Source organism: Bubalus kerabau, chromosome 10 (genome assembly GCF_029407905.1).
Source record: "Bubalus kerabau isolate K-KA32 ecotype Philippines breed swamp buffalo chromosome 10, PCC_UOA_SB_1v2, whole genome shotgun sequence".
NCBI lineage: Eukaryota > Metazoa > Chordata > Mammalia > Artiodactyla > Bovidae > Bubalus > Bubalus kerabau.
In genome coordinates this window covers 37,433,520-37,458,194 of record NC_073633.1, presented here as the reverse complement: position 1 = coordinate 37,458,194, position 24,675 = coordinate 37,433,520, and the positions used below count along the sequence as shown (strand labels likewise).

General features: G+C 42.7%; 1 protein-coding gene and 1 long non-coding RNA gene across 8 annotated transcripts in view; both read left to right on the top strand.

Annotated features, from left to right (window-relative positions):
* MEIS2 (Meis homeobox 2) overlaps positions 1 to 8,244 on the top strand; it is a 223,040-nt gene extending 214,796 nt beyond the window's left edge. For 3 of the 6 annotated variants that reach the window (XM_055537316.1, XM_055537314.1, XM_055537319.1), the window contains 3 exons: positions 2,600 to 2,658; positions 4,004 to 4,114; positions 6,814 to 8,244. In XM_055537316.1, the coding sequence (XP_055393291.1) occupies positions 2,600 to 2,658; positions 4,004 to 4,114; positions 6,814 to 7,100 (457 nt within the window). In that variant the 3' untranslated portion in view covers positions 7,101 to 8,244. Of the gene's footprint in view, positions 1 to 2,599; positions 2,659 to 4,003; positions 4,115 to 4,459; positions 4,555 to 6,813 lie in introns of all 6 variants that reach the window. The other 3 variants (XM_055537317.1, XM_055537318.1, XM_055537315.1) reach the window with 3 other exon arrangements.
* Positions 8,245 to 12,003: 3,759 nt separating this feature from the next.
* LOC129620564 (uncharacterized) lies at positions 12,004 to 18,422 on the top strand. Of its 2 annotated transcripts, XR_008698554.1 has the most exons (5): positions 12,004 to 12,429; positions 12,861 to 12,957; positions 14,103 to 14,209; positions 16,902 to 17,091; positions 17,800 to 18,422. It is a non-coding gene; the product is annotated as an uncharacterized LOC129620564 (long non-coding RNA). The 2 variants fall into 2 exon arrangements; XR_008698555.1 differs by lacking the exons at positions 16,902 to 17,091; positions 17,800 to 18,422 and adding an exon at positions 15,503 to 15,951.
* The last annotated feature ends 6,253 nt before the right edge of the window (positions 18,423 to 24,675 follow it).

Sequence of the window (24,675 nt, the reverse complement as noted above, 5' to 3'; positions counted from 1 at the left end):
AAAATTGGGACCCATATGTTTTACAAATTCTGTGTGATTTGAAAGAATGTGGTAGAATCAGGAATCTGGCAAGATATAGCACTATGGTACACAAACATTGTTTGAGAACAACAGTTCAGAGAAACCCTAGCGAAAAAAGCAAAATCTCTCTGACCTGTTGTAAGAAGATCTAGTGAAAACCTTCAGAGGCCTCTCTGCCTATTTGTTTAGCAGAACTGGGCAAAGAAAGGCCATCGCCATAACTGCTCGTGAACATCCAGTCCATGCCATGGTAACTAGTTGAAAATGTAATACTGGAGTGGCATTTCCAAGTTCAGCACTTCTGTAAAGACCTGCGGGCACACAGAATGCTTTTTTAATGTTCTGCATTGTTGTGGATCCCCCATTGAACAACCTTTTGAGAGGACCCCGTTTTTACTAATGTAAACATTCTGACGAGTATCCAAAGAAATGACCTTTGAGTGAACCTCTAACCTTCCCTGTAATTATTTGTTTGAAGACAGTGTGGAGTTCTCCTGCTGAGAACTAAGGACCATGATGCCTTGCAACTCTGTGAGGAAGGGAGTGTTTGGGGGAACTGTTGAGAAAAACATAAAGAAGGGAACAACCTCCAGATGTAAATAATAAAAGAGTAAAAGGGTGAAATTAAAAAGGGAAAAAATAGCAATTCGTTTTACCTAAAGAGTTGCTCTGTAGGAAAAAACAAAACCGGGATTAGTAGCACATAAGAGGTGAAAAACCTGCCATGTGCGTCCTCCATCAGAAACTTCAAGGAGAAGAGCAAAGGTTTCGCCCACTCTTCTGAGCATCTCAATGGGTCTTAATCTGAGCCGATGAAAGGAGTTTTCTGATGCAACTCTCAGGTCAGTTGTCCTTGGTCCCAGTAAGAGCAGTGAGGGAAAGAGTAGACCACTAAGATTTGAGAGGTACTTCTAAAAGGCTTTGTGATCTATCTGATCAGCTATTCCTCAGCAACTCTTAAAAGTGCCTGGAGGGAATATATACAGTTCCCATCTCTTCTTGTTTTCACTTCACGTAGCCTGTCACTTACTTGCCCAAACCTGAGGGGGTGTGACATTCTTGACAACCTGAGCTACATGTTCTTAAGTAATAAAGAAGTGCATTGTTTTCCAAACAAACGCCTTATGCAAAAGACTCCTTTGGTTTTCTCCCGGCTATTTTTCTTCAATCTAATTGTATTCTCACCAGAAATGCTCACAGGAGGCCTAAAAGGGTGTGGGCTGCTGTCCTCCGCAAAAGGGACTTCAACACCATAGAAGCACCGAGCTGCCAGCACACACTAGAATTTTCCTGGCTAATTTCAAAGAAGGAGCTTTCAGTTCCTGACTGTGACCCCATGCAAACTCATTAATCATGAAGTCCCCCTGCACTTAAGATCTGAAACTGGGAATACTGGGAATGAGCAAACTCCAGGAGATAGTGAAGGACAGAGGAGCTTGGTGTGCTGCAGTCCACGGGGTTGCAATCCTGGGAAAGATCATCCATGGTTTTATTTTGAAGGAACAGCTAGCTATAGGCTAGACAACCCCCTCCCTCCGTGTCCCCCCTGAACATGCACAGCCGGTGAATCTTGTGCATCAGCTCAAGTGTGTGGGGAATGCATGTCATTAAATGCACGGGGACAGGGGTAACTCGCAAATGGTAGAAAATTGGTTTGTTTTTATTAAATTTGGAGAAATAAAGGAGATTTCTTATCATCTTACTCTGTTTGTACATGAATATTTGATGGGCATTATTAAACATTAAAGTAACATGAAGTAGGCACTTATTTTTGGATTTCCAACAAAATTAGATCCAGGCTTCTAGACGAAATAACTGCTTCTCCTTTACATTCCTGTGATTCAGCCACCACCTGATTTGAAAATGTTTCTTAGACTCTAATATCAACCATGTGTACCTGAGGCTCTGTCTTTCTAGTGGGTTGAAAGGTGGCTGGGTTTATGGTTGGCAGTTACCTTTATCCCTGCCCTGGGTGTCCCAGCTTAGACTGGAAAGGCCGCCCCCAGCTGGCACTGACCTCTAAATGACCCCTAACTTTACAGGCTTAAACTGCAGGAGTTGCCGAAGAGCAGAAGTCTTTCTGGCCAGCACTTATTACTGCTGTGTTGGTGATAAAACTTCAGACAGCCTAATTGATGGCTTTGCTGACCTAACAATACCTTGTGAAAGCCGAGTGCCAGAGCCTGGTCTCCATTTATGACCAGCTGCAAGGGGAAGCGGGGTCTCCCTATGATGGAGTTTAGGGAAAGGGGGAAAATCTTCCAGCCTGTGAACTTAAGATTCTGACTTGTTCAAGAGGCAGAAGCACAGTTGCAAATTAATACAAGTTTTCGCAGGGAAAACTTTTTTCTCTTCCTGAGTAACTTGTTTTTAGCAAGTCAACCTCGACTTGGTTATGAGATGACAGGGGAGATGATCCAGTCAGCTATTTTTGAACATGGAGAGGAAAGATTGCCTTCAAATTAAAAATATAATTTTTGGTAGATGTTCGACTGTACTGTATTCTCCGCAGCGTGCGAAGGTGTTCACAGAGCACAGAAATTGCATTTGCTGACTGGTCGTCTCTCTTCTATTTCAGGTTTATTAATGCCAGAAGAAGAATAGTACAGCCCATGATTGACCAGTCAAATCGAGCAGGCAAGTTCCAACTCGTGTCTGTGTTCCCATCCCTGAGGCACAAATCCTCATCAAGTTATACTTTAGGAGTTTCACCACCTGGTAAAGAAATGCTTCCATCAGGCATTCTGGGAGAATTTTGTTTTTTAATGTCCCCAGAATTCCATTCTAGGAAGCAACTTCACTAATTGGTGCTAATTGGAGATTTCCCACCCTGACTCTACTGAAACTGCTTTTTATTTTCTTTCTGAATTGGTAATTGGGCACACGTATTAGTGCCACAAGCAGTTTGTTTAACTGTGAGCTCTGGAATTACTCATTGCTTGTCTGCATCCAATCATTAGCACACTCTCATTTTCTCCTTACCCATAATTCCTTGGTGTGCGTGTTGCTTTCACTCCTGGAACATCTCCTGTTAAACTCATTGTATCCATTCATTTGCTTTGACTATTCATAATATTCTATTAAAGCCTGACATGCTGCATTGCCAGCATTATTTTTTATTAAAATGCTTCCCATCCATCTCATGAAAACACATGTGGGTTTTTCTCACAGTATCTCTCAGTTTCTCTAAAGCTATTATTACACGGTATGGTCAGAACCCTACCCAGGAACTCCTAATCATTCTACTTTGAAATAGGCATTTCCTTTTACTGCAGACTTGTGGTGTCCTGCAAGAAGGTCTGTGGGGAAAAAGCTATTTTCCATGTAGATGATGACTATTGTCACTCACGAGGATGTCAAATAGGATGGAGACTTAAGCTGTGGCCTCAGTTTAAAGAATTTAAGAAAAATCAGATTCCTTTGGCAAAATTTCCCCGACAAAACTGAAATATTGCCCCACTAATGGAGGCTGGGGGCCTGTTGGAGAATCATATAAAACAATTGAAACATTAAATTTACCGTGTTTACATTTTCTTTGGTATGAGTGAAAAAGCAAACGTTCCATTGAGTCTGTTTAACCTTGTAAAACTGTGCTCAAATTTTCAAGTGTTTAAGTCTGATGTGAAATTTTATTAAGCCACCAGAGATGGCAGGATCACAAAATCTTAATAGCATGTGGTGATCTTTATACATCAGGTAGCCCCTCTTCCCCCTAATTGAGAGAGAAAAGTCCAGAAGTAAAGGCTGCTGAGGATGGCCCACCTGTTCAACAGGCTGGGGACGTCTTTCCTCTAGAATGTTTGGTAAAGCTACTCACACATCTTACCTCAACCCTAGACCCGCACATACAGACCACACCCCCCTTTGCAAGTGCCAACCACGTTGTTGCTGTAACGTTTCAGTGCTGCAGCAGGAACAATTGCTGATTGTTTGGTATATCTTTTCTTCTTTCTCCTCTGTGTCCTCGAATGACTACAATCAGGTTTTCTTCTTGATCCTTCAGTGAGCCAAGGAGCAGCGTATAGTCCAGAGGGTCAGCCCATGGGGAGCTTTGTGTTGGATGGTCAGCAACACATGGGAATCCGGCCTGCAGGTAGGTTTGCTCATCTCTCCTCTGGGCTTCCCTGGCGAGTGTCACCTTCTCCACCAGCCTTCTTCATCCACTCTACTCTCCCACTCTCATGGTGGGTTTAATATTGCCTGCTGCCTGCTCTGCCTGCTTTCTTTCCCTTGGGTGGGGGAAAAAAAAATCTTCTTTTAAAAAGTAAAGAGTTGACAACAATACCATTTTACTCTGCCCCATACACATTCTTTTTCTTTTTTTTTTCTTTTTGAACCAAGGCAGTAAGTGAGAAGGAATCTTGAGTTTCCTCCTATTTTTTCACCATCAATTATTGCTGATTTTCTGGCCTCTTCTTGGATTTTATCTCCTTTCTAGGACCTATGAGTGGAATGGGCATGAATATGGGCATGGATGGGCAATGGCACTACATGTAACCTTCACCATGTAAAGCAATCGCAAAGCCGGGGGAAGTAAGTACAGTTGGGTGCGACCTGTCTTCACTGTCACTGCAGAGACTTTATTTTATTTTTTATAATTTGGCCCCCGTTTTATTTTTCCTTGCCCATAACTGCATGCCTTTCCAAACTAAGGACCTGTTTTTAAATATATATCACCATCTCTAAAGGCGAAGATGACGCAAATACACACTTTTGAAAAGGCCAACTGACAAGCCTGTGTGTGTCTTAAGCAGGGGGGACTTGCTCTTAGTCTATTTACCGAGGCCCCAATGAGCACAAACACAGACATCAGGTGGATATTGGACATTTAAGAATAAAAATAACGTCTTGGGGGCACCAGTTGACTGAGAGAAATTAAGCAGGCTTCAATGAAGCGATAAAAAAAAAGGAAAAGTAGAACTGTCCTTTGAGTGACATAAATCTGTCAGAATACGATTGATGCCCAAATTATCTTATATGCAAAGATGAAATGCTGCAGTTCATTATGCCTAGCCTAGATATATGACAGCAGCGACACCATTGATTCTTCACTAGGGAGTCGGTGTGTTTTGATTATTTTTTACATGTGCCTACTGACTTTCGACATGAGACAGAAAGACAGGAAAGTCAGTCAATAAATTTAAAGGGAAAGACATTTAGGAGCAACTGAATATGAAGGAATGGATTTTTCACTGAGGCTGAATGGCTGCAGTTGGATTAAGAAACCCATTAGACTTTAAAGCTTCAAGTGTTTTTGACATCTGAAAAAAATTCAGAGTCTGCCAACAAGATATATCCTTTGCTGAAGACACCAGAGCATAAAAAAATTCATATAACATCGAAACTTCCTTGTTTAATGAGGCTGAATATAACAACACGTACCTTGATTAAATCATTCTCTATATGTAAATAGAGGCCAACATTTTATATGAGATCTCAGGGGGTCACCATGGAACACCATTGATGAAGCCAATTTCCTTCCTTTCTTCCTTTACTAATGCAGTCAAAAAATGTAGAAAGCAATGTTCCCTAAAACAGCTATAGAGAAAACATTTGCTCAGCTTGGATAATTCTTAATATAGGCCATATAATTTCTAGCCTATTTAATTACATAACATATTTTATGCTTCATGACCAATTACATTAATAGCTTAATACAGAAGAATATTATCCTCTCTTGATTTGATTATGCAGCCACACAATATGGTATATTTGGTACTTAATTATCATCATCCATTGAGCAGGCTGCTGTGGTAGAATAAACAGAGAGCTGGGACTATGCAGGCTGTGTTATTGTCTTTAGATGGTTTTGCCACTTCTGTTAATAATGGACTGCGGATCTACTTAACAAAATGACTGCAGCGTATAAGCCTTTAGATTACCAGCTTACAGTGTCAAAAACATCTGTTCAGCTTTTCAACTGTATGTACTGGAGGTTAAATAGAGGTGAATAAAGCTGTCCTTTTAGCTCTGGGGATGGGCAACAATAAATATAATATAACCTTAATTCAATGAACAGGTAACTTGCAAGACAAATCAGAATCTTCAACTGCTGACTTCCCAACATTTTAATTCACAACTTCAAATCTTGTGTATCTTGATTAAGAATTTCTAGATGTGTTATATTTTATGCCTAATCTCAAGGCATTCTTTTTTTTTTTTTTTTTTTAATTTTCAGACATAAACTACTGGGCATGTCATATGACCTTACATTGACTTCTTACCTCTGACCTTTACAATCTCTTGGGTGTACTGCTCTAAGAATGCCTCTAATTCAAAAGGGGGCTTCATTTTAAATATACATAAAAGCCCATCCCTTTGAAATGAATATGCCATAATGTTTTGTATGATAAATTTTTCATGAAGAAATATAGATATGATAAGATGTCAACTTTATTTTAATATTTATAATTTTTTTCCATTTTTAGAAATGCAACAAAGGAAAAGAAATGATATATCAACAGTTAACTGATAAAACTCGACTTAGAATTTATATTCTTATTGCAATTATCAAAGAAATGTACTGAATACCATTTTGAAAAACAGTTCCACTTTATGACATTTAGTTGCATTAAATATTTAGTTCTGTTGTGTTGCATTATACTGCTGTGCGATGAAATTAAATGCAAACTACAATTTGAATGTCTGCAAACATTGGCAAGAATCTGCAGCTAAATTTAGATATAAGATTTGCAGTGTCTGTTGTTTTTTTTTTTTTTTTCATCTTTGATGGGTAAAGTATAAAAATGTTTAGGAATTTGACCTGCTTTCTTTTTGCCTCTCTCTTTTCAGGTTTGCAGAGCATGCCAGGGGAGTACGTTTCTCAGGGTGGTCCTATGGGAATGAGTATGGCACAGCCAAGTTACACTCCTCCCCAGATGACCCCACACCCTACTCAATTAAGACATGGACCCCCAATGCATTCATATTTGCCAAGCCATCCCCACCACCCAGCCATGATGATGCACGGAGGACCCCCTACCCACCCTGGAATGACTATGTCAGCACAGAGTCCCACAATGTTAAATTCTGTAGATCCTAATGTTGGTGGACAGGTTATGGACATTCATGCCCAGTAGTATAAGGGAACTCAAGGGAAAAGGAAACACACGCAAAAACTATTTTAAGACTTTCTGAACTTTGACCAGATGTTGACACTCAATATGAAATTCCAGACAGCTGTGATTATTTTTTACTTTTTGTCATTTTTCATCAAGCAACAGAGGACCAATGAGACAAGAACACAAATGTGAAATCATGGGCTCACTGAGACAATTCTGTCCATGTAAAGATCCTCTGGAAAAAGACTCCGAGAGTTATAACTACTGTAGTATAAACATAGGAACTAAGTTAAACTTGTACATTTCTGTTGATCACTCCGTTATGTTGCCTCAAATAGTTTTAGAAGAGAAAAAAAAATATATCCTTGTTTTCCACACTATGTGTGTTGTTCCCAAAAGAATGACTGTTTTGGTTCATCAGTGAATTCACTATCCAGGAGAGACTGTGGTATATTTTAAACCTGTTGGGCCAATGAGAAAAGAACCACGCTGGAGACCTTGGTGAACGTTTGGCTGAACCTCATCCCTCGGACTCCGGCTTCAAGAATGTGTTTTCATGCCCGGCCTTTGTTCCTCCATAAATGTGTCCTTTAGTTTCAAACAGATCTTTATAGTTTGTGCTTCATAAGCCAATTCTTATTATTATTTGGGGGGACTCTTCTTCAAAGAGCTTGCCAATGAAGATTTAAAGACAGAGCAGGAGCTTCTTCCAGGAGTTCTAAGCCTTGGCTGTGGACAAAACAATCTTGAGTTGGGCAGCTTTCCTCAACACACAAAAAAAGTTATTAATGGTCAAGTACCAGAACTAGGACTTTATCAGAAACTCAAAGCTTGGGGGATAAAAAGGAGCAAGAGAATACTGTAACAAACTTCGTACAGAGTTCGGTCTATTAATTGTTTCATGTTAGATATTCTATGTGTTTACCTCAATTGAAAAAAAAAAAAGAATGTTTTTGCTAGTATCAGATCTGCTGTGGAATTGGTATTGTATGTCCATGAATTCTTCTTTTCTCAGCACGTGTTCCTCACTAGAAGAAAATGCTGTTACCTTTAAGCTTTGTCAAATTTACATTAAAATACTTGTATGAGGACTGTGACGTTATGTTAAAAAAAAAGTGTTAAGTCACAAAATGCGGTAATAAATATTTCATTTTTGATTTTTTGTTAGGCTTTTGTGTTTTTAATAGTTTTAAGGCCAGGTTGCATAGAGCCTATGCTTGGGATTGAAAGTAGGTGAAGGCTTTGCCTCCAGAAACCCAGTATATATCAAAACTTAACTTACCAACAATTTTTTAAGGTAACCATCTGTAAGCTTTCAGTATATATTTGGCCTATAAATTCTACCAGCAGAAAACTTCTACAGGTACGAAATTGTGTGTGTGTGTGTGTGTGTATGTGTTATGAGCCAGGTTGAAAGATCACCAACATGTCCAACCTCCTCTTTAGCTGCATGATGTTAAAAAAAAAGTACTTTCAGATGAAGCTTTTCATGTTCATCTTCTGCCAGAATAAAGGGTTTTTTCGGGGTTAATTTTACATCATAAGAAATAACTAACGTCTGTGCTCAAAGATAATTCATCTGCCTGTGTTTTTTCTCTGTCTTAGTTACTAAAATACTGTTGAATATGTAAATTAAGAATTTACATTTAGATGTTCATAGATGAGTAAACAACTTCTATGGAATTTGAGGTCCTGTGTTGAAAAGATTACTTAATCATTAATATTTAATATAAATTATAGGATGCTGTCTTTTTATTTCAGACACCTCCACATGCAGGCACTACAGTGCGATGATCTGCTCATTAAACTTAATTTTTTTTCCCTAAAACAACAGCAAAACAGGCAATGTAATGCCATTTTCAAAATTTCATGCAACATTCCTGAACACCTCTGACATTAACATGATGGTACTACACGAAACGCCTGCCAAAGTAACAGAGTGAAAAAAGGTGTGAGGGATTTGCATGTTTCTCAGTTGTTCAAATAAATATACTATCCTGAAATTTTGTAACACCCAAACTTTGAATCCTGTGTTCAGAAGGGATACTGTCATAAACTTTTATTTACTTCCGTGCTGTCAGCCTGATTGGGAAATCATTCACTATCTCAGAAATTCAAGTTTGAATCTAATTTTGGGTTCTACCCTCTTCCCATTGCACAACAAGCAAGCCAACCAGCCATTAATAGAAGTTGTATGCAAAAGAACAAGGAAATAAGCTTCTATTGTTCTGTATCATTTTTAGGTAGAATTTTTATAAATCCATTTATTAAATTAGCATTATGCTGTTTAAACACAGAAATAACACTTCTGATACCAGCTAACTGTTCATGGAGAAATTATGGGCCACTTGGAATACAGAGAGCTTCCCTCTCATTTTTGTCATCCAATTATATATGGAGTCTTTTTGCAAAATTTTAATAATTACTTATTTTTATTTTAAATGCTATAGGTAAAATTTGACAAGTTCTTCATTTATAAATTAACTGTCACATCAGCTGAAAAAAAATTTGGCAAAGTTTTTCTTCCTTTCCTGTCAGTAGAGTAAATGCTGAAGGGTTTACTTAGTAGTTGACTCATATTTAGAAAGTGTTTAATGAAATTATTAAGCTACTTCATCACAGTTTAGATCCCAGAACTCTCTATTCTTGGTTTTAACAGATAAAGCCATCTCAGATTTGATTTCTTTAACAACTTCACACCCTATCACGTTAACCTTAACCTTCTTAAATATTTAGAGATGAATAATTGTTGTAATAATATTTGTTTGCATTTCCTTGCTCTCCCGCCGCCCCACTCCAGATGCTAAGATAGAGAGGTGGTAGAGTTGTCCAATTTTTTATAATGCTTTTTTTTTTTTATACCACCTCGGAAGGCACTTGCTCCTATCTCGGGTTTACTATTTAGTATAAAGAGTTCCGATTTGGGTATATTTAAGAAAGACTCAGCTGTCAAAAGCAAAGAAACTGGGAATGGTGTTTTGACAACCATATAGTGTTAAAGGAAATACTGTAGTCTGAATAAAATTGCTTATGTTCTCCAAAACAAGAGTAATATAAAAACACTTTTTTATTTATATGGAAAAGCAAAAGCAGAAATAAATTCCAAAGGTTTCCCTTTCTTTAAGAAATTCTGAGAGAACTGCAGTCGCCATCTGTTAAGGGTTGGGAATTGAGCAAGAAGCCACATTTTGAAGGAAAATGAGAAGAAAAGATAAGGGAAGTCTGTGTCTTCCCCACACTCCTCCTCCCCCCCGCACTCCCCCCCCTCCCCGCCGCCGCACCCCCAGGTCAGCGCCCCGCACTCGCCCTAGCTCACCCTGGTTAGATCTGTCCAGAAGAGTCCGTCAGGATCCTAGCCCCCTCCCGCCCATGTGGGCCCGTTAACCCGGAGCAGATCTGGGAAGGGAAATGTGGCTAATATCTCTAGCAGCTGTCAGAGGAGGGACCTTCCTTCAAAGGGACTGGACAGGGATCCTCCACAAGTTCCCCACCAGTCTTGCAGGCCAGCAGTTTGATAAGGAGCCTGGACCTCCGCTGCAAGTTGCCACTGTGTTAGAAGGGCTGGTGTCTAGGGCGGGGGCGGTGTTTGGATGTGCGGGTTTAGCAGCCACAGCCCAGTACGGACGAGCCTGGGAGGAGGCAGGCGGGGGCTCAGGCAGGCTCAGGGGGCGTGCAGACTCTCCCTCTCCGTGCGGGCGGCTCCAGCCCTCACCTGGTGTTCTCTTTGCGCGCGCCCCCGCGCGCGCGTGTGTTAGACAGACAGACGTGTTTCAAACTGACGGGGTGAGGAGGGGGAACCTAACAGTCGCTGTAATCAACTAAGGGCGTCGTGCGTGGTCGTGGAGCTCCCTCCGTCGGGGCCAAGCTTGGAGGAAGCTGCTGCGCAGGGAAACTGCGGGTCTGATGGGGGAGGCCGGTCAGATTGTGATGAGAATGGAGACCGTCCGGGCAGTGTTTGAAGGGAGGTTTTAATATTAATAGTTTCGGTGTAGAGACAGAAGGGAGATTGCGTCTACGGCTCCTCGGGGCAGACTCTGGGTGACAGCGATGATGGATGATCCAGCAGAGCCCAACAGCTCCTCCCCTCCAGCCCCAACAGTGTCAAAGCTACTTTACTTGAAGCTTTAGAAATAAAATAAATAAACAGCATCCCCCTTCCCACTCTTCATACATCTCCATCTCCACCCCCCCTCACCGCTCCCCGACATCGATTTATGGATCATTATGAATCAATTACTGTTCTCAATACTTTTACATTGGCTTAAATAAAACAGTCCAAAGATGAAAACGTGGGGTTCGGTGGGGATTTTTTTTTCCCCTGACAGGAACAATCGCAAAATCCATTATCTCATAATCAGAGGCACTGGGTTAGGAGGTGAAGCGAAAGGAAGGGTCACCCAGTAAATAAGTGGGGAGAAAGCAGTGAGGGGGTCGCCCAGCTGCTGTCTTTGTTCAGTTGAGTCTGTGGGTTTGGTTTGTTTGTTGTTTGGGGTTTTTTGAACGGGGGTGGGGAGGTGGGAGGAGACCCTCATGAGAATGAGATGCCTACAGGTTTGTAACCTAATTATTTAACTCTTTTGGAGAAATCTATTTGAACATGTGTCTCGGCAAACATCAGAGGTTGTTGGTAGTGAGGTCACACACGGTAAAGGTGTGGAGGAATGAATGGGTCGTCCGGAGGACGGATTTTCACTTTGTTGTGAGCAACTGTGAGAGGTTTGCTGCTGGAAAGAGGGATTCTCCCTCCCGCAACGCCCTCCTGCGTCCCCGCCGTGGGCTGTTTTTGTCGCTAGGACTGGTTTGGGTCTGGGACCGGCCGCCCCCGTTCGCCCCCACCCCCACCCCCACCCCGGCCGCCCGAGGCTTTTCTTCCCTCACTTGCCCCTTCCGCGGCGGTGCCCGAGGTTCTCTAGGTGTTTCTATGACTACATTGTGTGTGTGGGAGGGTCAGCTGTGGGGGTTGCCCGCGAGAGGGCCGTTCCTGGGCGATCATTTATCAATGTCACCCACATAATGATTCTCTCTGCAGCCTCCTATTGATGAGGATAATTACATTAGCTCAGAGTGACTGATCAATGAAAAACCACCACACAAAAACTTCTTTACTCCTCTATAATACCAAAAACCGATACAGAAATAACATATAAAGCCTGATTTTCTTTCCTTTCCCTATCCACCAATGGATTCTGCCCCCCACTCCCCAAAAAAGGACGGGAGAGTAAAGTAAGAAAAAAGACCCAGGTTTATTTCGTTTAAAGGAGGATGCGATTTTGTCCGTGAATGCATTTTCTCTAAATGTGTTGGCTTCATTCCTCTATTGGTACAGAATGTCAACGGACTTGCTAATGTGAGTTGCTTTTAGACTGGTCTGTGGTTTTCTGTTCTTTTTATTTCTTTCTTCCCCTTTGGACATTTTTTTTTTTTTCTATTTCAAACTAAAAGGAGACAATTATTTTATAAATAACTGGAAAAAGAAATTACTCTAGGTCCTCTTTTTTTTTTTAAACGTTTGCTTAAGTCGGGTTATCTTTTGTCTTTATCACTTCATAAAGTAGTGCAATTAAAGATGTGATGTTGCATAGGTATAATATGGTGGATCCATAATACGGCGACATAATGTTATATTCCCGCCTTAAAGTTTGCAGCTAAATTACGATTTCGCTTTTGCTAGACTTAAAAATCAATATTTTCTCAATTAAATAGAATTTTAATGCTTTACTTGCGAGTTGTTAAAGGCGCTGTAAATTTTATTGTTATGTTTCTTTGGCTTCGGAGTAGATGCAGGAGGAGACCGGTTGATTCTCATGGTCTTTTTTCTCTCAAAGAACCTAGCCCAGGAACATCCAGTGTGTCAGATCAAATGCAAGCAACAAAGGTAAGGAGGGTTCCTAGAGGGAAGGGGCTAAGGGTGGGGAGCCCTCCAGGGGAGCCCTCCAGCGCCAGAGGCCATTGTCTTGTACATTTTCACCTCTCAGTGTCCCGCCTCCTGAAAGTGACAGAAGTGTCCATTTTACTCTCATCTTTCTCAAAGAGGAGCACGTTCGACTCCCATCTGTTCCCTGACGATCAGAAAGAAAGCTAAATTCGGGGGAGCATTCTAGATTCTTCCCAGTGTCCCCCACTCTTTTCTGTTTCCTTTCCTTATTTCACCAAAATGTAACTCCGAACTAGTTCCTTCATGAATTCTGCCATATTTCATATGCGTTCTGGCCTCTGATGTCAAAACGCACTTCCCACCCTCAAGAGCAGCTCACTGTTTACAGATGTTTTCTCCTTCCACACGTCCCACCTAGTAAAAGCTCCCGCAGAGAATTAACTGTGGTGTGTTAATAGCCCAGGTCTGCTACTGCTCTCCCCTGCAAAGCTGAAATCTGGTAAGGTGAGGAATGGCGTTGGACTAACGCTGGAGAGCAGCTCCAGGCGCGCAGAAGCCCAGAGACTTGAAAATTCCAGGCCCAGGGACTTTGTGGGAAGCAAGGTTGTGAAACTTTTAGATTGTAAGGCAGAAAGGAGGATAAGAAAATGAGGCTCGAAGGGTACCAAATAAGAGAAGAATTGAGCCAGGCAGGGGGAAAAAAAAGAAGAAGAAGAAGGGCCTTTGGGAGCTCTTTGTAATTTAAAAATAAATAATAGTGAAGGGAAATTGAATACCTAAGGCTTGCTATTAATTTTTTTAAGCCAATGTCTAAGAACAAGTCCTCTGAAATGCCAGGAAGGGCTGAATTTCCAAATGGAACTACTCACAAAGTTCCTTTGCAGTTCCCTCTTCAGTTAATTTGCTGGGAATGAGAAGACCAGGGAAAGGACTCTGTGTGTGGTGGACCAAGGGCTTAAGTAAGAGTATGGTGGGAAGGGGCACCTCGCTATAATGAGGCTGCTGTTTTAAGCTTGAATAGGGGGGGGGGGGGGGGGAGGATAGAGAAAAAGGCACACAACACCACAATGCACTTTAAAATAATTCTCACCTACCTGCCTTTTTTTTTCATTTTACTCACATACTCTATCAAATGTTATACATAGGTGGTGGGAATTTCTAGTTCATCGTCTTTTGTCCAGAGACCCACCGGATTGATTCCCCTTCTCTTAGATTCCTGACATGTAAGCCTAGACCGTGGCCTTTTTATCAAGTGAGTGGGGCTTTGTTAATGTATTTGTACTTTTCTGCTTTCAGTCTAAGTTTCTCACTTTGGCGGAAGGAGGGGTGCAAGACAGGAGGGGGAGGGGAGCAGGACACAAAGACTTTATCTCGTTCTCACCAAGCAGGTTTCAAAATAGGAACTTAATGGGAAGAAAAAACGAAAGAATGGACAAAAAATAAAGAGGGGGTGAGGATTGTTTATCACAACAGGTTTACTTGTCTGGAAGAAAGGTGATTCTATGATTTTTTTTTTTCCTTTGAGGATTCTGATTTCTTCATATTGAAACATTTTCAGATTTCAATCCTTTAGCAGACAAAACCTCAATATAAATATGACATGGGCCACTGGCAAAAAAATGAACTTAAACTCACTGCTAAGAGAGGAGGGGGAGTGGGGAGCAGAGAGAACCCTTTCTGATTAATAACTAGCAGGGTAATGTTGAGGGCTTTTTCTGCCCGATTGCCTTTTTGAATTAGAGCCGATTTCTTCACACTTCAATAGTGCCTGTCTCCTTTAAAATGACTGGCAGATTTGTTTCTCTTTTTTCTCTCCCTGAGACTTAATGATGTAAATTTTCTAATTAGTTAAATCATATTGCTTAAAGGCCTAATATTTACGGTGTAAGAAACGATCATCCTGATATGAACCTCTCGAAATATTCGGAGAAATAACATTTGACTTTTAGGTTGAGGGATGAGAGAGGAGGAAGGGCTATTACGGGAAGCTGTTTAGAGGAGAGAAGGCACGGACCCGGCAACATGTTAAATTAATAGTTGAAGTTGAGCTGGGCTCACACCCCAAGTCCGCTTTTATTTTTCAATCAGCGAAGATTTAATTGGCAGCCCTCAGGCCGGGCGATCTGATATTTTCTCATTAGTTTCCCATCACTAATCTTGAGCGTTAGATTGGCTTAAAGGTTGTCAACATTTGACCAATTTTATTTAAGGGGAAAAAATCACGCATTATGGCTCCGGGATGTGAGATCTGCAAATAAATCCTGCTTGGATCAGCGGAACTAACAGGCGAAAAAAATGTTGACTATTCGTCGGCGCATTTAATAAGTTGCATTAATGTATATTTCAAAGCTAGGGAGAGAGATTATACATGTGCTTCATAGATGCAGATGAAAAGGGGTTGATGGAGAGGGGGGGTGCACTATAAGTGGAGTGGGGAGGTAAAGCTAGACTTAGGTATGTTGCCTAACAGCGGGTAAATAACCCAAGTGGAAGAGCGGCTGAGGGTTTAGGAGCTACACTCCCCCCGCCCCGCTTCCTTTTGCAGCTGCGTAAAACTGCAAAGCCTCTAGTAGCGCCAAGCGGCTCGGCTGTCTGGTCCAGCGATAACATAAGAGCGCCCCCTGCTGGCTAACTGAGTAGACGGCTGCGCGTCAGCCCCCTGCGAAGCAAGTCGTGTTTTTCCGCGCTCCCCACCCCCGCCCCGCTCGACTAACTCGCTTCACCACCACCACTTCTGTTCTGCAAAAGAACCCCGCGGTAGGAAAATAGTTTGTCAAAGCTGAACATTTAAGTGAATATATGAGAAAAATAATAACATACGAAAAATAAAACAATAAAATACGAACCCCCACCTTCACTTGGCCTCCAGGGAATAAACTATCAAATGACTAAGAAACGGACAGATATTCTTCTAAATCTCTTTATTTTCCGGGGTTTTGCTGTGACTTGTTTGTTTCTGCCGAGCTGTAGATTTCGAGTCCAAGGAAATATGTTTAATAGATGCTGTAGAAGTTTGTTTTTTTTTTTTTAATGGATATCTGATGGGAAAAGAGGCCAATACAAAACAACATTTTACAGCCTTGAAAAATTAAACTCTCGGGAACTCGCACTATTTCAGTAAAGCCCCAAGAAATAGCTTTCGGAATTCAGACAGTTGCTTGTCTTGAATGACCCTTCGCTGCACCGCCAAGAAATCTCGGCCCCTGTCTGGGTTTTGGTTTTGCTTTTAAATAGAGAATGTGCTTGAAAGTTGTCATCGTATCTACCTACCTATACACACACACACACACACACACACACACACACACACACACACAGAGGTCTTTTCTCCGAAGGTCCCTCTTCTTTCTCCGCTGTGTTCTCAATTTTGCTGGAAACGAAAAGGAGAACTGAAATGCACCAAAATAAACCGCCACTGTCTTTGACACTTGATCTTCCCCGGGTGCTTCACGCCAGTACAAGGTGTGGGACTGGTACTAGATGAGAGTGCTGGGGTTATTTTTCAACCTTTTCGGTGCACAGAGGCGCTTTCTTGGCATCCCAGTGCATCTTCCCGAATTCTAACCACCGTACGGCTAGGGCGCGCAGGTAGCGAGAGCCGGGACAACCTCGGGTCGGGAGACCCGCCACCAGCCTCTCTTCCCCGGGAAACGCGCTGGCCGAGCAGCTCTGACGCGGAAAGTCTTCTGGCCACAGCCAGATCCCACCGAAAGAGCGTAAATCTGTAGTGAGGAACGACTTTAGTTTATAGGGAGTTTGGGGGGGATGCTTTTTGAAGGTACCTGATTGCGGGATTTTGTGGAAACAGCTCTGAGAAATGAGGGGAAGAAACAGCGGGCAGGGAGGACGGCAAGGGAAAGGTGGGTCTCTTGATGTTCATTTCTTGCCAGAGGATCAGGACCTTAGAGTTTGAAAATCCGTTCTCTTACCTCACTTCTCCCTAGGCTCCCCCGCCCCGCGTCACGCCTTCTCCAATCCTCCTCTTTGGGGATGCTCCGGGAAGGGCAACCGGGGACTTGAGGGGACCAGCGCTCCTAGGGCAAGGCGGAGGCAGCCCGGGCTGATGCCAGTGAAGTGATGCCTCAGTCCTCCGGTTGTGTTTGAAGAATTGCTGGGGCTATTATGACAACTGAGGTAAAGTTAAATATTTATACTCCAACGTGTTCTCATTATTTTTTGTCTGTTTTGAAAACATTCAGTGCGTTCAAACCTACTTTAAACATAAATCCTGGTCTGGCTGAAGCAGAACCTGTCTCCTGTCACTGAAGTTGACTTTTGGAAAAGTCTTCATTAAGCTCAGAAGTGAAAGGAAAGTTATCTGTAAACGATATTAGTTTAAATATATATGTGGATATGTACATATAGTTCATTTAAATATATATGTGGATGTGTGCATATGTAGCACACATATTTTATATATATCTATTTCCACCTAGTTATAATAGAGAAAAGGAAGCAAGTGCCCCCCCCCCCCCCCCCCCGCCCCCAGCTGAATCCAAATAAAAATTCCAGGAGATATTCTCACAGAAAAAAAACAAAAACAAAAACATGAAAATCTCATTGTGTTTGTCTCAGTTCGACTTAATGAAATTTGGAGACATTGACAGTCTGGTCAGTGCTCTAAGTAAATTAATACAAAGGTCCTTAGGAAGAGACCAAAAACACCTCTTGCCATTAATCTTAAACCACTTGAAGATTATGATTAAATGAATGGGATCACTAAGCATTATCATCTCAAATAGCTATTAATTGTCCCCACCCTTTTATTGTGGCAACAAAATAAACTCTCCACTAGGAATGATGTTTCTTCCTTTTTATCTTTGTTTTCTGTTTTGCTTGAAGGGCAAAGAAGGGAAAACAGACTCTAAGAAAACCATCTCAAAAGTCTTGGATTTGCTGCTGTTAAAAGGCTGCTGTGCATTTCTGATTTCCTCATCTTTTGCTACAAAGGAAAAAGAAATCTAATGATGTGTCTACATTTGATGAGATGAAAACACTAACAACAGTGAAGGTGCACTTATTTTATTTTCTTTTCCCCTGATTTTGTTTTAATATCCTGTAGTTTAGCAGGTTGAAAGCTGTGGAGATGTAAAAGGATGTTCACTTGTCCACATCTATTCGCTGACTTTCATCACTTGAATTTTGTAGGATTTTTTTTTTTTTTGGTCAAATAGAAGTTATGGGAAAGAGAATTAGACACTTGCCAAGGGACAATAATATTATACACTTTCAAGTAAGCTCCACCTAATCCCGTATTTGAGTGCTGAGGGGGTGTGTGCTATTTTCCCTTAATAAACCTCAAAGCCCTCATTAGACATAAAGAGGGGTGAGAACTCTATTAGGGGGCATTCTGACAAAAAAGGAAGCAGTGCATCTCTGCTCTTAGAGCCCTAGGAAAGGATACCCGGAGAAAATGCCAAAGCCGCTGTGTCTTCCTTTAGAGCCCTGAAGTTGAGCAGACTTTCCAGAGAAATACAGAGTAATTAACATTTTACAAAGCAAAATGCTGAAACGGAGGGTGGTGGCAAACAATAAATAAATAAATAAACCATGCTAAAAATTATTTTTCAAACCCTATAAATTTTCAGAGGTCACGAAAAATCAATGGAAACCCGCCCCCTCCAAACTGAGCACACAGCTCTCCTGCCCTGGAATTGGAGACCCCCCTCGGCTGGAGCCCTGGGAGCTATTACCTTGAGACCACAGGCAGGGGAGGGGGTGTGGCCCCTGCCCCCTTCCCCACCTGTTCCCTCCTCCCCTCCCAGAGGCTCAGGACAGGCGGGGAACTGCACCGATTGTGTCCCCAATCATCAAGGGGTACTATGAACTGAGGCTCCTACTAAACCAAGGAGGAAACCCCACCAGGACCCCAGCAGCCTAAGAACCCGCCAAAGGGAAGAGGTCCTCTGTCCCAGGCACACGCAGCTGCCTGCCCAGTCCCGGGCCAGGCTCCAGGTGCCCCGGTGGACAAAAGGATCGTAGGCCACGTTGGTCCTGGAGCAGGTGTGAAATGCAATGGAGAGGAACAATGCGTCCCCTCTGCACGCTATGGTGTGTGTGTGTGCGCGCGTGTGTGTGAAAGAGAGAGGTGTGCACTGTAGAGCGGGCCTCTGGCCGCAGATGTCAGCTGGGGATGTTCACCCACGCAGCTTCGGGGGCCACAATCCCACACCTCCCCATGTCTCCCACCTCCCCCACCCCACCAGCTCTCCAATCCCGGGTCACACCTGCAGAGGTGTGGTGCCTTTACTGGAAAGCGCCTGAGGAAAGATCCGAGGAGGAGAGGCGTCAGGGGAGCAGGGGGAGGGGCTGCGAAGAGAAATGGTGCCTCCGGAGCTCAGACATCCCTATCTTGGAGTAATTGTCATCACTCTCAATCTTTCCACCCTGACCTACGGTTTCCAAAAAAGCAGAGATGGATTCGCGGGAAAATCGGGTTTATGAAAACGTCGGGGGTTTGACGCAGGCTTCGGAGACCTTGCGCAGGCTTTGCTTAGATTCAGAAGTATGATTTTAATTTTCTTAATGAAGGCGCGCTCTAGAGCTCAGCTGGTAATGGCTGTGCTGAGTTTAATAGACTTCTGTCGAACAGAAAAAGACGGATAACTATCGGTTATAAGTAATCTGCTCTAATGCAATTATTTTCCCGGGTTCGAATGTCATTGTGTGGAGAGGGCAGGAGTGAATTAGGGCCCCGGGGAGCGCGGACGCGGGGCAAGGAGACGGCCTGAAATACGAGCCAAACCTGTTTTGTGAGATGCACTTGGGTTTGGGGGTCGGGGTCGAGGGCTTCAAAGCCCTTGGTCTGCACGTGTGAAAATCTCTCCGTCTCTGTCTCTAGCCTCCTTCCCATCCCCCCCCAACCACAGTCTTCCTCCTCCATCTTCTCCTCCCTCCTCCTGTCTCCATTTCTCCTTCTTTTCTCTTGTAGCTTTCTCTTCCCCTCCCTCCTCCTCTCTCTCAGAGTTAATGTGAATTTCCTTTTCTCCTCCTGTTTCCTGTGTCTAGATCTATTGGGACCAAAGTATTTTTCCAAAACACACTCACACAGAAGTAGGCTCTTGGTCTGTGTCAGCCACTTTTTGAAATCCAAAAGAATTGGGAAGTTTAAAATATTGATGATGCCATGTACACGCACATAGTAATATACAGGTGGGATTATTTCTATCTGAATACAGAGCTAATCCAGGTCACTGTCTGAAAGGAGCCCCATCTTCACTCTCACACAAATTGTCAATTGTGGTAGGTTTAATTTGAAATTACCCAAACTCTTCTTAGCTCTCCACTTTACCTGGTAAATACAATCTCAGGCAAACGTGACTTCAAAAAATAAGTCAACGTAGCTCGTAATTTCAGTTTTTACAGAAAACAAGCTGAATTGGTGGAAGGAAAGCCTCAGGCACTCACCTAGATGAAGGGTTTGAAGGCAAGGCAGGCCCTCAGGCCCGCAGGTGAGACAGCGCAGCAGGCACGGACCAGGCACCATTGAGCCCAGCCCTCCTGGCTGAACCTCTGTACACAGCCACTCCAGCCCCACTTTCCTGCCAGCCTCTTTCTTCAGGTCCCGGGGAACAAAGACATTTCTTGAGACTGACAGACAAAAAGGGATAAATGAACCCCGAGCTATCCGTGTCTATTCCAAACCTGTGAGGTGAAGCCAGGGTAGCTAGCTGGGCCTGGTGCGTCTCTTGGTTCCACTGATCGCCTTGGTCTACGGTTCTTTAGATTTCTCTCTTTCTCTTCCCATCTTCCTCTCCCTCTCCCTTTTCCCTGTTCCCTCTCCTCCCTCCTTCTTCCTGTTACACACACACAGACACAGACACAGACACACACACACACACATGACCTAGGCACACATCACAGAAACAGCCGCAAAGCTTGGTAATTATTATCTCCTTTCCCTACCCTTGGAGAAGGAACTGGCAACCCACTCCAGTATTCTTGCCTGGAGAATCCCAGGGATGGAGGAACCTGGTAGGCTGCCGTCTATGGGGTCGCACAGAGATGGACACGACTGAAGAGACTTAGCAGCAGCAGCAGCAGCTCCCTACCTTATTCTCTTGCTTCTGCAGCCACTCTTCAACAATGGGAAAGGAAAAACATCAAACATATTTGCAAGGTGCCCTGAGGTACCTTTGGTGAGGAAGAGCCCAGCTCGTGCCCCACAGGAACTTGGGGTGTCCTGGAGAGCGAGGTTCCCATTACTCAAGGTCTCGAGGTGGACACCACCTACAACCTGGGAGTTGGGGGTGCGGGGGTGTTGCTTTTCACTTTTCTCTTCCCCCAGGCTCTTCCCTGACTGCTGGGAAGGGAATTAGGATGAGATCCTCAGGTCCCAACCACTCCCTGGACTTGGAGAAGCAGAAGAGACCAGGCACCTCCTAGCTGCAGAGCAGTGGCTGCCAGGGGTCCCACATTGGTGGGCGAGAAAGTCTGCAGCCAGGAGGGCAGGCGCCTCAACTACTTAACTGCTCAGCCTGCAGTGTCCATTAAAGTTAGGGAAGATCGCAGGCAGTGCTCAAGCCCAGCTGCTCCAGCACCGGCCTGCTCCATCAGTCTCTGCTGGGATGGGGGCCTCAAGGCCGTGGGGTGACTTCTGGTGATACCAGGGTGGAAGGCCTGCCTCTAGCTCCAGGAGTAGATTTGGAACCAGAAAAAAGAGTGACTGTCAGAGGCACCCCCCTCCCACCCTCACCCCTCGTGGATGAAGTCACTCTGTCATCCCTGAGTCTGTCATCCTTCGAAGGCTCCACGGTAGGAAACTGCCATGTATTGCTTTGATGACCTAGGAGAGCAACAGCAAAGACCCAGGAAGTCCCCACGAGCTTCAGTGGGTCTAAGTCTGCTTTGGAACAGATTCTGGGAAAAGAGAAGAAAGAGACTCTATTATCCAACAGTGAGTTTTCCAAGATTCCACTCAGCCAAAGAAGGCTGAGAAGGGCTTGGCAAAGAGCCAATTACCCCCCAGACTCCCCAGGAAGAAACCTGGCCAGAATAAGACTCACAACCCTCAAACCCACTGAGAACTCTTTACAAACATGTCTTTGACTCCAGCCTGGGCTGCTTGTCAGGAGTCTGCGGGCTTTCACAGCCCAGTGTCTCCCCTGAAGCAACCGACAGATTAGGGCTGGGGGAACATAAGGAGGCCTGCTTGAAGAACGAGGTGCGCTTCCCTCCCCTCTATTCCCCTCTTTTAAATGTCAGTAGGAAAAAGCAATAGATTAAGCATTTGATTATATTCACACGGAATTAAGGTATAAAACTGAAAATGCACACCGTGTTTAGACATTTTTAAGGGACTGTCCTGAACATGATGTGCTTTTGTGGGACAAGACACTTAAATGTAAGCTTTAAGGATCAAGAACATGAAGAGTGCCTAATGTCCCCCTACCTCACCTTCACATAAATAAAATGGGGGAGAGGTCTCAGTAAGGAAAGTCAAGCAACAAGAGCTCCTAAAACAATCTAACCGGTTCACAAATGTAACACAGTATTGCATTTTTAAAAGTGAGTTCCCCTTAAGGAAAGTTAGAGGCGAATATCTGACTACAAAGTTTAACTTTTCTCATTTAGTCATAGACCCAGGTGTCTTAATTCCAAAACAGACTGAATAATCTGAACAGAGGGGTAATGTTGCCAGCCTCCACCTCCCCCATGCCTTGCCCCACCCTCCCGCCACAGAGCAAGGGCAGTTGTTAATACTAGACGCTTATCCAGCGGCCTTAGGACTTTTGAATGTTGAAGTGAAAGTGTAAATAGAATAAGGTCACAGGTGATTGACAAGTTCAAGTTACTTAGCTCAATTATCAAAATTTTATTTCTAAATTATGTTCAATTTGATTTTCCTGCTTTGCTATAAATGACCTTCGAAAATCCAATGGGAGCAGACATTTACACCACGTCTTGTGTACCATGATTTATTTGTAAAGTCATTTTGTGATATATGCCTCTTTTAATGTTTCTGTGGAGACCAAGTCTTTCCATTTAGAAACACAACCATCAGTTTAATTCAAAGGCAGTCACCTTAAAGACACAATGATCACTAAACTTGAACAACTTTTAAAAATGTTTCTAAATTTGTAAACTGCAGACAGAACCCATAGTGTTTAGAATCTAAATCCCTGGATATTAGCATGCTGAATTTAATGTCCATCCATCTAAACAACAGATAAGAGTGCAATTTGTAAATATATACCCTACAACTCACTTTTAACATGCTATCACAAAGTTCTCCTATGCATTTATTTAACAGATAACGAAGCTCTTCAGATCAAGGCTCAGGCCGCCACATCTGGAAATGCTTCCCTGTCTCTAATCTGCTGCCCCCTCCCCACCATCGCTCCCTCCAGCCACCAGTGAAATAGCTAAAGCCTCTTCTTCCACTATTATATGATAACATCAGTTTTTAATCAGTGAGAGGCACTCCTATTTAAATTTACAGGACGACTCTTTATTTCATTTATCTTTTCTTTGGGAGGAAAGTGAAATAAGAGCACCACCCTTATTAATTATAAGATTGATGGGGTGAAAAAAGCCAACTGAATTTGGCTTGCAAATTATTAGTAGAGGTATGAATATTTATGACTGTGCCAGGAACTGCAGTCATGAACCCTGGGTATCAAGCTTGGGAGACAGTCAGACCAATGCATCAGTGAGGGTTCAGTCTCCCCAAATCTGACATGACATAAATGCAAGCTTCCAAATTAGACCCAGGGTGGGCCCCCATCAAACCCCTACCTTTTTTTTTTTGGCTAATCTTGCTGAATATGAACTTACTTCTAATGGCCTCTATTATAAAATTTAAAGATATCTTTTAAGATGAAAACAGATACCTATACATTTTGTGAGGAAAATCTATGTGCTTTTCCCACTTGATATTCATTTATGTTTTAAATCGAATATATCTATAAAATACTTGTGACACACATTTTAAAAATTTCAAGCTTCTTTGTTCAATGTAAAAATCCTGAAAACCTGAAATATCCTAGATATAGAGAGGATTTAAATAAATACAGTCTAAGTTAGATACAGAAAAAAAGAAATGAGAGAGGAAAAGAAAACAGCAGTGGAAAAGAGATGAAAAGAAAAGTATTCTATCTCTTGGCTTTTTTTCCCTTTACTGCACCAGACTTTCTCGTGTTTTAGTCCCAAATTGAGGCAATTTAAATGCAAGGTGAGGAAGAAAGGGTCAAGGTAAAAAGGGAAAAGGTTACGACAAGAACTTAATAATTGAATAAAAAACAAACTATGCCCTCCTCTTTTCCTCCTCTTGATTCTACATTAAAGGGTTTTATAGTGCTTTGGAGGAGGAGCTGAGGACTTGAGACTCAGTGAGCTCAACTCTCGTTTCACCACTGACTTCTTTTCTGTAACAGAATTGTTGAGTAGGGGCCGACCCAATCCTGTGGAAGTAGCTCACTCTGACATCAGAGCCAGCTTAGCACACATATTTTGAAAAGGAAGACAAGTTGTTTTCAAAACAGAAATGCTAAGCATTCTAAAAAGCATAAGCAATTTAAAAAACGCTCTTCAAATTTCCTGAAAAACTCCCAACTACATATATATATGTGTGTGTGTGTGTGTGTATATACATTTACATACATAAACACATTTTTTTCACAATTGGAAGTGGATATTTGTGCTAAATTGATGCTTTATGTATATCCTGTCTCAATTTGTCTCTTCTCTGTAAGGATATAATTTTTTTTAAGGAAGCGA